Raw genomic sequence first — 11,328 nt, 5'->3', positions numbered from 1 at the left:
AGGTAAACCGTATATTTGGGGCTCGAAGCAAGAAGAAGCCTTTCTAACGCTCAAGCGTTTGTTATGTGGAGCTCCTGTCCTTGCGCTACCTGAGGGTAATGATGATTTTGTCGTGTACTGCGATGCCTCCAACCAAGGTCTCGGTTGTGTTCTTATGCAACGAGGCAAGGTTATCGCTTACGCATCAAGGCAACTCAAGGTTCATGAGAAGAATTATACAACTCACGACCTCGAACTTGGTGCAGTTGTTTTTGCCTTGAAAATCTGGAGACACTACCTTTATGGTACTAAGTGTATCCTCTACACTGACCATAAAAGCCTTCAGCATATCTTTGATCAGAAGGAACTTAACATGAGGCAACGCCGATGGAACGAACTCATCAGCGATTACGATTGTGAGATCCGGTATCATCCTGGTAAGGCTAATGTGGTAGCCGATGCGCTCAGCCGAAAACCCTGCCAGCTTAACTGTATCTTGCCGCGCACGCAGCTTCACTTCGCGCCGATCCAAAGCAACCTTGAATCGCGTATTCGTGACGCGCAGCGCGCATCCATCAGTAATGGTAACCTTCGCGCCGAGTTAGCGTGTGGCGCGGAAGCGCATTTTGTGCCCAATCTGAGTGGAATTCTCTGCTACCTCAATCGCATCTGGGTTCCCTTTGATGAGAACCTTCGCGCTGATATCCTGAGTGAAGTGCACAAATCTCGGTATTCTATTCATCCCGGCGCTGATAAGATGTACAAGGATTTGCGCATTACTTATTGGTGGCCCGGTATGAAGAAGGATATTGCTGTGTTCGTAGCAAAATGCCTGACTTGTTCTAAGGTAAAAGCTGAACACCAACGCCCATCTGGTTTGCTCGAACAACCAGAAATTCCTACGTGGAAATGGGAAGGTATAGCGATGGACTTCATTACCAAGTTACCTTTGACAGCAAGCAAACATGATAGCATTTGGGTAATAGTGGATCGTTTGACTAAGTCTGCTCACTTTCTGCCCATTCGTGAAAACTACCGTGTTGAGCAACTCGCGCAGCTTTATGTCAAAGAGATTGTCTGCCGTCATGGTACTCCTTTGAGAATCATATCCGATCGCGATGGCCGTTTTATATCCCGCTTTTGGAAATCTCTACAATCTGCGTTAGGAACTCGCTTGGACATGAGTACGGCATATCATCCTCAGACTGACGGTCAGTCCGAGCGAACTATTCAAACTCTTGAGGATATGCTCCGATCTTGTGTTCTTGATTTTGGAGGTAATTGGGATTCACACCTGCCTTTGATCGAGTTCTCTTATAATAACAGCTATCATTCCAGTATTGGTATGGCCCCATTTGAAGCACTTTACGGTCGTAAGTGCCGCTCCCCGATTTGTTGGAGCGAAGTGGGAGAAGCTCAAATCACAGGACCCGAACTAGTTCAAGAGACAACCGATAAAATCGCCAAGATCCGTGATCATCTGCTGACTGCCAGAAGCCGACAGAAGAGTTACGCAGATCGCAGGCGGAAGCCTCTCGAATTTCAAGTTGGTGATCTTGTTCTCCTCAAAGTGTCGCCCTGGAAGGGTGTTGTCCGCTTTGGGAAGAAATGTAAGCTTGCTCCTCGATATGTTGGACCATTTAAGATTCTCGCGCGTGTAGGAAAGGTTGCCTACAGACTTGACCTGCCGCCCGCAGCTCAGTAATGTGCATCCAACGTTCCATGTATCCAATCTCAAGAAGTGTTTAGCTGACGAGAACCTTCACATTCCACTTGATGAAGTTCAAGTTGATGAATCTATGCATTTCGTTGAGAAGCCTGTTGAGATTATGGATCGCGAGGTTAAGCAAACCAAGCGCAGTCGCATCCCTATCGTGAAAGTTCGCTGGGAGTCCAAGCGCGGAGCCGAGTTTACATGGGAAAGGGAAGATCAAATGAAGATCAAGTACCCGCACCTGTTCTCTGCGCAACCTACTTCGAGATAAATTTCGGGACAAAATTTCTTAAAGTAGGGGAGACTGTGACATCTGCCCCGATCCGACCCGACCCAGGTACCCGTTTCTCTGATCCGATCTCTTTCTTTTATGATTTAATATTTATTTATACTTATATTTTACTTTTAATAATAATAATAATATATTTTCTTTCCCGCCTCCTTCTCTCTCTTTCTTTCCGCCGTCCCCTCCCTCTTCCTTCTTCTCTCTTTCCGCCTTCTTTTCCCTCTTGTCGCCGTCCCGCCCTTAAGCCTTGTTTCCCTCTCTCCTTACTCTTTGTTGTCCTTTGTTCCTTCCCGCCTAAGGTTGTCTGCGCAGCTCCACGCGCCAGACTCCTTACAAGGAAGCCTTCGTGAAGACCACCTGTTACTGCGATACGCGAGACGAACTGTCCCCGCAGCGCGCTAAGGATTTTAGTTCTTCCCGCGGCGCGCTATGGATCCCGTTCTTCCCGCGACGCGCTAAGGAATATAGTTCTCGCAACGCGCTTAGAATTGAAGTTCTTCCCGCGGCGCGCTTAGAAATATAGTTCTTTCCGCGGCGCGCAAAGGTTGGTTCTGTCTGCCATCGCGCTCGCGCTCTCTTGACCTTCTGTGTCTGCCTTCGCGCTCAAGCTTTCTCGCGCTATGTCTTGAGTCTTTTCTTCTGTTTAATCCAGCCGTTTACTTTTGTGTTGTCTTATCTTCTGTGCTGTTGACCTGACCTATCTTATGTCTGAAAAGCCAATTTTGGCGCAGCATGCGCACCAACCCCATTGGTTGACAGAAAAAGTGACCGACATTATCTTTTGAGATCTGCTTTTTCCCTGCTTGACCAGTACCTTTATCTGACCCTCCCATGCCTGTTTACTGTTCCCTGTCAGCTTTCTCTTGTCCTCTGCAGCTGCCATATCTTTTGATATCTTTTGCTTTTGGAATCTTTTACTTTTTGGAGATCTTTTCCCCTTTTCTAGGGATTGTGTTCCCTAGGGTTTCCCTATAAATAATAATGTTAATTTCCTAACACTACACACACAAAGCACTTAAACTCTCCTGTTCTCTCTTGCTCCTTGCCGTTGTTCTTCCTCTGCCGCCTCCTCTCTCTTTGCCTCGTCTTCTGCCCTGCTTTTGCGGTAATATATAATATATATTATATAATAATTTACTTATTAATTATGCTAACTGGTAATCAAGACTAACAATCAATCATTAAAACAATAATCTTGTTTATAGGTTAACTTGTGCTTGTTTAAAGTTGGTTCTTGCTTTATCTTACACCGCATCGTTTATCAAGTGAGTAATCTCGTACCTAATCCCTTTTTATTTTTAATGTTTTGGGATGTTCATGTGTTCGTACAAACTTGAGTCTTAAACTGGTTTATGAACTTTAGTCGCGCAGTATCCCATGTGTTGAGGACGTTTACTTGGCTGTTTATTTGTATGTGTGTATCATTAACCGCTTTGTTCGGCCTATTCCGAAGTTTTCATGGATCCATTAGATGAACACGGGAGACCTATCGTTTACGGTTTTCTTTGTTTACACTTGCACAGATGTTTTCTTGTTTTTGTGCTCATTTGGGAGCACGGATTGAACTATGAACTATGATCTATTTAGGCTTGATCACAATCTGATTACACCCTTGTTAAACACCAGACATACACGTGTTGCGCGCAGATTTATTGTTATCTATGTATTTTATTAAACTTGATTTCTCACCAACACGCAAGTGTTTGACGTTTATTTTAACACATGTTCAGGTTTGCAGTAGCTGTTTTGGAGCTTGTGGACACGTAGGAAGTTTTCTTTATTTTGGACCTAGATTAAAATGTATCAAGACAAGTTATTGCTGTTCGAATATTATGATTTATAATATATTGATTTATGATGATTTATGTTATCTTATATCTACTTTGCGCGTGCGCGAATGAATATATTTATTAAATATTGACACCAATAGTGTCACGAGTAATGAAACAATATGTGGCGCCCCGATGTATAATCCGCCTTTGGTCGGGGTGTTACAATGTCTATTGTCTAAAGCCTCGAAGAATTTAATTTTTAAATTGGTTTCTTTGATTATGATTTTGGCCTTAAGTAAAAATAGTATTTTGTTGGGTTTAAACAATTTAATTTTTAAATTGGCTTCCTTGGTTATGATTTGGGTTATGTAAAAAACTAATGTATAAAAATATGCTTAAACATGTCTCCAATGAGACATACTAGAACCCACAATTTTTTGGTTGGGAGTCATACGCCTTTGCCACTAGACCAAGTTAGTTGTTATGTAATTGAGTTTAAACATTAAGGGTATGTTTGGCAAAACTAGCTGGTGGCTGTTAGCTGTAAGCTGGTAGCTGATAGCTGGAAGCTGGTGGCTGTTAGTTGTAGCTTTTTAGATATATTTTGGTGTTTGGCAGAGTAGCTGAAACTTTTAATAAAACTAGTTGGGTGCCCGCGGGTTGTGACGGAGTGGGAGTGCAACCTCACATCAACCGCATAATTAGTGTCGGTACATGATTCACATGATAACAGTGCACACATAACCCGAATGTAGACGTGTAATTCGTGCAAAGGCAGTACGCGTGTAACCGGTGGCAAAAATCAAGAAGCAAAACTGAAATATACAGTAATTTCAAATAGTAATCTTTTAAACCAACCTGTTTTGATCTGAATCCCGTTCCGACCCGACACTGTTCTAATCTGAAACATGTTCTGACTTGTCCCCTTTCGAATCAAAACCGTACCGACATAAACCGAACTAAATGAACCCTTTTTGTATCGACTCGTTCCGACCCTAATTTGGCCTTACACAATACCTCAGCTCGCCTGACTCGACTTGCTGCAGATCTTAACTGGTAATCACGAAATATGTTATTTTTTAAAGTTAAAGAAGTATATCAATATCATACTCAAATTAAATAGAATAAAATGCTCGTTTTTATGATGTAATTTTTTAAAAAAAATATTAACGTGCGAAAAAGTTATGGCCTCTTAAAAAATCGTCGGGTAGTTAGTTTTGAATAAAGGTTAAATGTGTAACTATTATATAAATTAACAAATACCAAACTTATAAAATTTTAAATATAAAAGCTACAAGTTTTTTTTTTCAAACGCTAGTAACTAGAGCTTTTAGCTTCAATCTTTTTATCTTAATCTAAAAGCTTTAAGCTACTCTAATCAAAAAGACTTTTTATTAAATATGAGTTTTTTTTAAAGCTTGTAGTTAAAAGTTTTTAAAAACTCTTTGCCAAACGTACCCTAAATATACATATTGTTTTTAAAAATAATTTAAAAAAACAAATCAGGCCTAGCAGGTAATCAGGCATATGGCCGTCGATCACTCAGCCCCATGCCATGACCGGCTTGCCTTATACACATTAGATTTTTTTAAAGAATTAATAAAAAACATTTTTAAAAACTACTTTTGAGTTCAAGTCTGAAATTATTTAAGATGTTCACAGAAAAGTAATTACGTTTTCAGTTCACTCAGTGACTACAAAGCTTTTATTTATGCACCACTTGTCACGCTTAAGTCAATGACTACCATCTATATTGCAAAAGAAAGAGATGCGTTTCATTATATAGATTAATCAAGACATTTGACATAAAATCATGTAAATATATAAAGTGGACCACAAATAATGGGGAAATCTAAACCCCAAAACACATAATCAAACAAGTAAACAATTAATGCATAACAACATCCCAAAAGTAATTAAACTCAACACACAAATCCAGTACCAACACTCAATTAATTAACTGCAAACACACAAATGCTATAATAACTTATCTTAGACTCTAAGCTTCATATGACCCTCATTAGCTAGCTTGAACACCCTCGCCTGAGCCGCGGCAGCCTTGTTCGACCCGAGTGCAGCCACGAAACTGTCTTTCACATGGTTCGTTGTGTAGGGGAAGTTCTTGTTCACCATGGAGTTCAGTAGAGATGCAGTTCCTTCCCTGTAAAGTGCACTGATGCCATCAGTCTTGGTGTTTGACAGTGCTTGCAGCAAGTTAAGATGTGCTCCGGTTGCTGGAAGAGCACTCGGTGTGCCGAATGCTGACCCGATGGTTGTTCCCCACCATCCAAACAGACCCCATATTATCCCTGGGTGGTTCCTCCAGAAACTGCAGTTTAATTAGAACAAAACATGTACATACACATAAGAAAACATGTGCATGTTAACTAGATTCTATTGGACTATATTTTCAAACTAACTAGGGTTTATTAGTACAAAACCTAACCGTAGATTCATACTAATAAACCCTACTCTGATAATACTTTGCACAATATTTTCAAATAATATTTAGGACTATATTTTCAAATTAGACTAGGGTTTATTAACATAAAACCTAACTGTAGGTTCATATTAATAAACCCCACTCTGATAATAGTTTGGACTATATTTTCAAACTAGACTAGCGATTATTAGTATAGAACCTGACTGTAGGTTCGTACTAATAAACCCTAGTGTGATAATACTTTGGACTATATTTTCAAACTAGACTAGGGTTTATTAGTATAAAACATAAAGGCTGATGCTAATAAACCCTAGTATGATAATATAGTCTAATAGACTATTAGTACGTAAGAAAGCTTACTTGCATGTTCCACCAATGGGAGGTGTGTTCGGGTCATACGGAGGTGATGGAAGTAAAGGCGGGGATTCAGGAGTGGTGGGAGGAAGTACAACTGGTGGTGATGAAGGGTCAGTCGGTGGGCTGCCACCGCTGGATGGTGGGTTGTAGTGATATCCTCCGGTTGGAGGAGCCGGTGAAGGGCTGTGATGGGGAGGAGAAGGATCAACATGCTTGGGTGGTGACTTAGGTGTAGGGTTTCCACAGTTGGGCGGTGGGCTTCCGCAGTTGGACGGTGGTGGGTTTCCACAGTTGGAAGGTGGGTTGCCACCATGGTGATGATGACCACCGTGAGATGGTGTATGATGAGCCGGTGGTGTGCTTCCTCCTGAGCCATGACTAGGAGGTGGACTAGTGTAGTAACCTACAAAATAGTAAACAAAATAAGATTCATCTTTGGGGTCAGCTATTCACACACCGTTTAACATCTAATATTTTAAGGTTAACTTTACTTTTTTTTGTTTAAAACAGTTGTCGAGTGTTTTGTGAATAACCGTTTGATTGTGTGAAATCAGATGGGGTGGTGTAACTATAGCATGACGCTTACAGCTTATATACACACACGTGTATTGTGGATACATACCTATGGGAGGAGAAGGGACAACGGGTGGAGTTTGGATAACCGGAGGAGACCCGAAACCAGGATCGATGGGCGGATATCCCACACCGGGGTCCGTGGGAGGAGAACCAACACCAGGGTCAATGGGAGGAGATCCACCACCAGGGAAGAGTGGAGGCAAGAAGAAGTTCTTCTTATCTTGAAAGGTTGAGCATGAGACCATGTTTTGGGAGATGAAGGCTGCCACAAGAGCCCAAACAAGCAAACTAGTTGTTGAGCTAGCCATGGCTAATGAAAGATGAAGATAATGAGGAAGTAAAGGGTTTGGAGTGATTTATATAAAAGAGATTTGGAGTTATGGAAGAGTGAGAATGGGTAGGTGATGTTTTGCAGGATACATTTAAGATTACATTTACTGTTTTCCATGAAATCCAACTAATGTTTTTCACTTTCTCTAACACCAAATTTATTCACTTATACTAGTTAAAATGGCTAGCAGTCTCTGTTGATGTTGTTGATCTGACTAGTTGTGAAATTCGAGTCGACTTGCTGATATCGGACATGTTATGGGCCATGTTAATTTCCCATATTAGGCTGAGGGGTGTGGAGCGCGAGAAAGGGCGCGTGAGCCCAGCCGCTCGCGCCCCGGGGTGCGAGCACCACACCACCGAGGCGCGAGAGGGGCGCGAGAGGGGCGCGAGCACGAAAAACAAAGCAGGAGCAAGGGGGGTCGCGGGACCTGTGGGGCGTAAATGGGCTTGGGAATGGTGAAAAGAGCCGTTGGAGTCTTAAAAATGAGCCGTTGGCTCTTTATTTAATAAAAAAAAAAAAATTTTTTACTCCTATAAATTACCCATTTTATACAACATTTAACACAACTTCAAAAAAAAACCAAACTTACCTATTTCTTTATACAACACTTCCTATATATTACCCATTTCTTTCAAACTTTTTTAAATACCCCTTTACAAAATCCTATATAATACCCCTTTACAAAATCCTATATAATACAAAATCAACCCATTTTTACCATATCAAACACAACTTCAATCTCCAAACTCATATATAATATCCCAAACTCCAATATAATACCCAAACAAAATCCAAAAACAACCCAATTTTTTTTTTAAAAATAATGTCGTCGTACTCGTCTGATTCCGACTCATCCGAAGAGGATGATTTGCTTCTTCATGTAGGGGGAGTTTTGACCGCAACCGTGGTCAATCTCTTGCAAAATCAAGCCCATCAACCCCGACTCCCGAGGGTTAGAGCACCACCTCGTGATCGTGATCGATCGGGTGCTAACGATACTTTGATGAGGCATTATTTTAGCCCTCAACCGGTATACGCGGAGTCGGATTTTCGAACTCGTTTTCGAATGAGCAGGCAATTGTTCACGCGTATAGCGAGTGATTTAGAGGCACGGTATCCCTTTTTTCAACAAAGGGAGGATGCTAGGGGTCTTCCCGGTTTTACCCCTCTTCAAAAATGCACGGCTGCTATCCGTCAATTAGCGTACGGCATCTCGTCGGACGCTTTGGATGAGTATTTACAGATGTCGAAAAGGGTTGCACGTGAATCCCTTCATTTTTTCTGCCAAGGTAAAAAACATTAATTTTACTTTTTATTAAATATTTATTACATTTTGTAATATATATTGTACGTAGGAGTCATATCGACTTACGCTCGGAGATATCTGCGTAAACCTACAACGTATGACATCCAACGCATATATGAGGTGCACGCAGAAAAACATGGTTTTCCTGGGATGCTAGGTAGCATCGATTGTACGCATGTTGGATGGGCTATGTGTCCAACGGCCTGGCGAGGTCAGTTCCACCGTGGTGATCATGAAGGGCCGACCCTCATACTTGAGGCGGCGGTTTCACAGGATCTTTGGTTTTGGCATGCTTTTTTTGGTGTTGCTGGGTCAAATAACGACCTTAATGTTATCGATCAGTCACATTTGATCAACGACCTTATCGACGGGGTTGAACCACCTCAATCTTTTCTTGCAAATGAAGAACTCTTCAAGTATGGGTACTATCTGGTCGATGGTATTTACAACGAATGGGCTGTGTTAGTTCAAGCTTTTACAGATCCAGTCGCCGACAAACGGAAGTATTTTACGAAGAAGCAAGAGTCTGCTAGAAAAGATATTGAAATAGCTTTTGGAGCTATAAAAAAACAATATTATGTTCTGGCGAACCCGATACGTTATTGGACTCGGGAGAGGATAATGGACGTCGTCTACACGTGTCTTATCCTACACAACATGACGTTAGAAGACGAGGGCAAAGCTATATGCCAAAACTACCAAGGTGACATTCCGCCACAACAGTCCACAATCAGTGATCAACAAAAACTTCATAACATAGCAAATATCAAGAGCCGTGAGATACACGGGGATCTTCGACATGAGTTGGTTGAACATTTGTGGGCGAGGCGACCAGATGATCTTGTATTAGATTAGTTTTATTATTAAATATTATTGTTTGTTTAATTTTTAGTATGTTTTTTTTTATTATGAATTTTCAAAAAAATGTGTGTTTTTTTAAATAATTTTTGAGTTTGTTTAATAATACGTTTTTTTAATACATTTATAAAAAAATAAAAAAAAAAACCGCTCGCGCCCCCTCTCGCGCCCCTCCACACCATGTCCCGGGGCGCGAGCACCACTACCAACACCCATCTTATCAAGTTTCTCTCTCTGCCACACGTCACAATATTATTGGCTGGCGCCCCCACTCGCGCCCCCTCTCGCGCCCCCCACACCCCTCAGCCTTAGTGATTTAAGACTTCTTTGTCTTAACATGCATGGGTACGTCATATTGCGAGTTAATATTATTTATAAGTTAGTTTACCTTTAACAAAACTGTTAGGTGTCCACCAAAAAACTAAATTTGATAGATAACTTAGAAGAGAATTCTTGTAAATAAGATGTAAAAAGTGATTATATCTAAAAGTTATTTAATAAATCGTTAAAAGACTTAGTAGTAAAAGCTGATGATATATCAAACCCAACAGTTTCCAGATTCAAACTTTGTTCAAGGGAGGCAACAATTTGAATAAACTTACTTCGGGGTAGACTTGAAAGGAACTTCTTAACCATCTTAGTTTCCTCGATCACCTCTCCTAAACTCGCCGCCTTCGACGCCGTACATGAGAGGTTCGCCACAAACTCATCAATGGTCTCCATCTCTTTCATCATTATACCATCAAACTCGTTCATGAGGGTTTGTAATCTTGCCTCCTTAACATGATCAGCCCCCAAATTGCGCGTCTTAATCGTGTTCCGAATCTCCTTGGCCGACTCAAGATGATGCAGTTTCAGAAGCATTCAAATGGCTCATAATCAAAGACCGACAAACTGAACCATAGGTTCCAAGAACAAAGTTCTTATTAATTAAAATTCAATATCAAAAACTCAACTAAACTCCAATACGTAAAACTGAGTACATATAGTGTTTTGAAGTAAAAAAGATAATGCAAAATTCAAACAAAAGATAAAGTGGTAACTTAAAATTTAAATAAATATTTAAAATAATTTTTGTAGATAAACTGTATCATACTCCCCGTCTTCGAAGAAAACTCGACCTCGAGTTTTGCCTTCAGACCAAAGAGTTTTGCCTTGTACCAAAGCCACCAGGGTCGAAAGGAACATCAACCCTATTTATGTTTATAATCATCACGAACCGTCTCCGCAACTTAACTTCACAAATCATCTCACCCGGTTCTAGACCTGTACCACCTGGGTCTACTGGGTTGTTAGGTCTCTCCATCTCCTTCTCCCCGTATTCGAAAAAGACTCGTCCTTAAGTCTTGAGAACGTCGAAAAAATTAGTGACAACCCAAAATAATAGATCGGCTCCTTTGTTCTTTTTACCAGACTTGCATTTGTTATTGAACTTGAGAAAACTTGAAAACTTCGAAAGCAAGCCACTGGGTTCAAACGGAACATCAACCCGTCTCTTATACATTAATAAGTTTGCTCGTTGTAGCTTATAATCACTAGTCTCCACTTGAAAATTTATCCCACTTGCATAATTCATATTAATTTCCACGTACATAGCATGCATGCTTGATGCAATATAATTGGACCTTTTATATTGCTTATTATCATAAATTTTTGAAAACTTACCCACAACTTCACATATATCTTTAATTTTTATTTTAGGG

At 40.7% G+C, this 11,328-nt stretch overlaps 1 protein-coding gene across 2 annotated transcripts; it reads right to left on the bottom strand.

The window, feature by feature from the left end:
* Window positions 1-5,582: 5,582 nt before the first annotated feature.
* LOC143562169 (protodermal factor 1-like) lies at window positions 5,583-7,435 on the bottom strand. 2 transcript variants are annotated; one of them, XM_077050057.1, is made up of 4 exons: window positions 7,174-7,430; window positions 6,931-6,954; window positions 6,555-6,900; window positions 5,583-6,080 (listed from the first exon to the last, which is right to left on the bottom strand). In XM_077050057.1, exons 1-4 carry the CDS (start codon window positions 7,370-7,372, stop codon window positions 5,744-5,746), a joined length of 906 nt encoding a protein of 301 aa, XP_076906172.1. In that variant the 5' UTR covers window positions 7,373-7,430; the 3' UTR covers window positions 5,583-5,743. The 2 variants fall into 2 exon arrangements, with proteins under 2 accessions (XP_076906172.1, XP_076906171.1); XM_077050056.1 differs by having other exon boundaries at window positions 6,555-6,954; window positions 7,174-7,435.
* Between the last annotated feature and the right edge of the window lie 3,893 nt (window positions 7,436-11,328).

Source organism: Bidens hawaiensis, unplaced genomic scaffold (genome assembly GCF_021521415.1).
Source record: "Bidens hawaiensis isolate Kalapana, Puna unplaced genomic scaffold, B.hawaiensis_p1.1 tig00020918_1, whole genome shotgun sequence".
Classification (NCBI taxonomy): Eukaryota; Viridiplantae; Streptophyta; class Magnoliopsida; order Asterales; family Asteraceae; genus Bidens; species Bidens hawaiensis.
Note: the sequence above shows the minus strand (reverse complement) of the source record. Positions and strands in the feature narration are given on the sequence as shown.

Bases quoted from the DNA above. Each gene is read 5' to 3' on its own strand.
- LOC143562169 (XM_077050056.1), bottom strand. From the start codon at position 7,435: ATGGCTAGCTCAACAACTAGTTTGCTTGTTTGGGCTCTTGTGGCAGCC. The intron at 6,955-7,173 runs GTATGTATCCAC...ACTATTTTGTAG, and splicing joins TGTCCCTTCTCCTCCCATAG to GTTACTACACTAGTCCACCT. The intron at 6,081-6,554 runs GTAAGCTTTCTT...ATTAAACTGCAG, and splicing joins CCCATTGGTGGAACATGCAA to TTTCTGGAGGAACCACCCAG.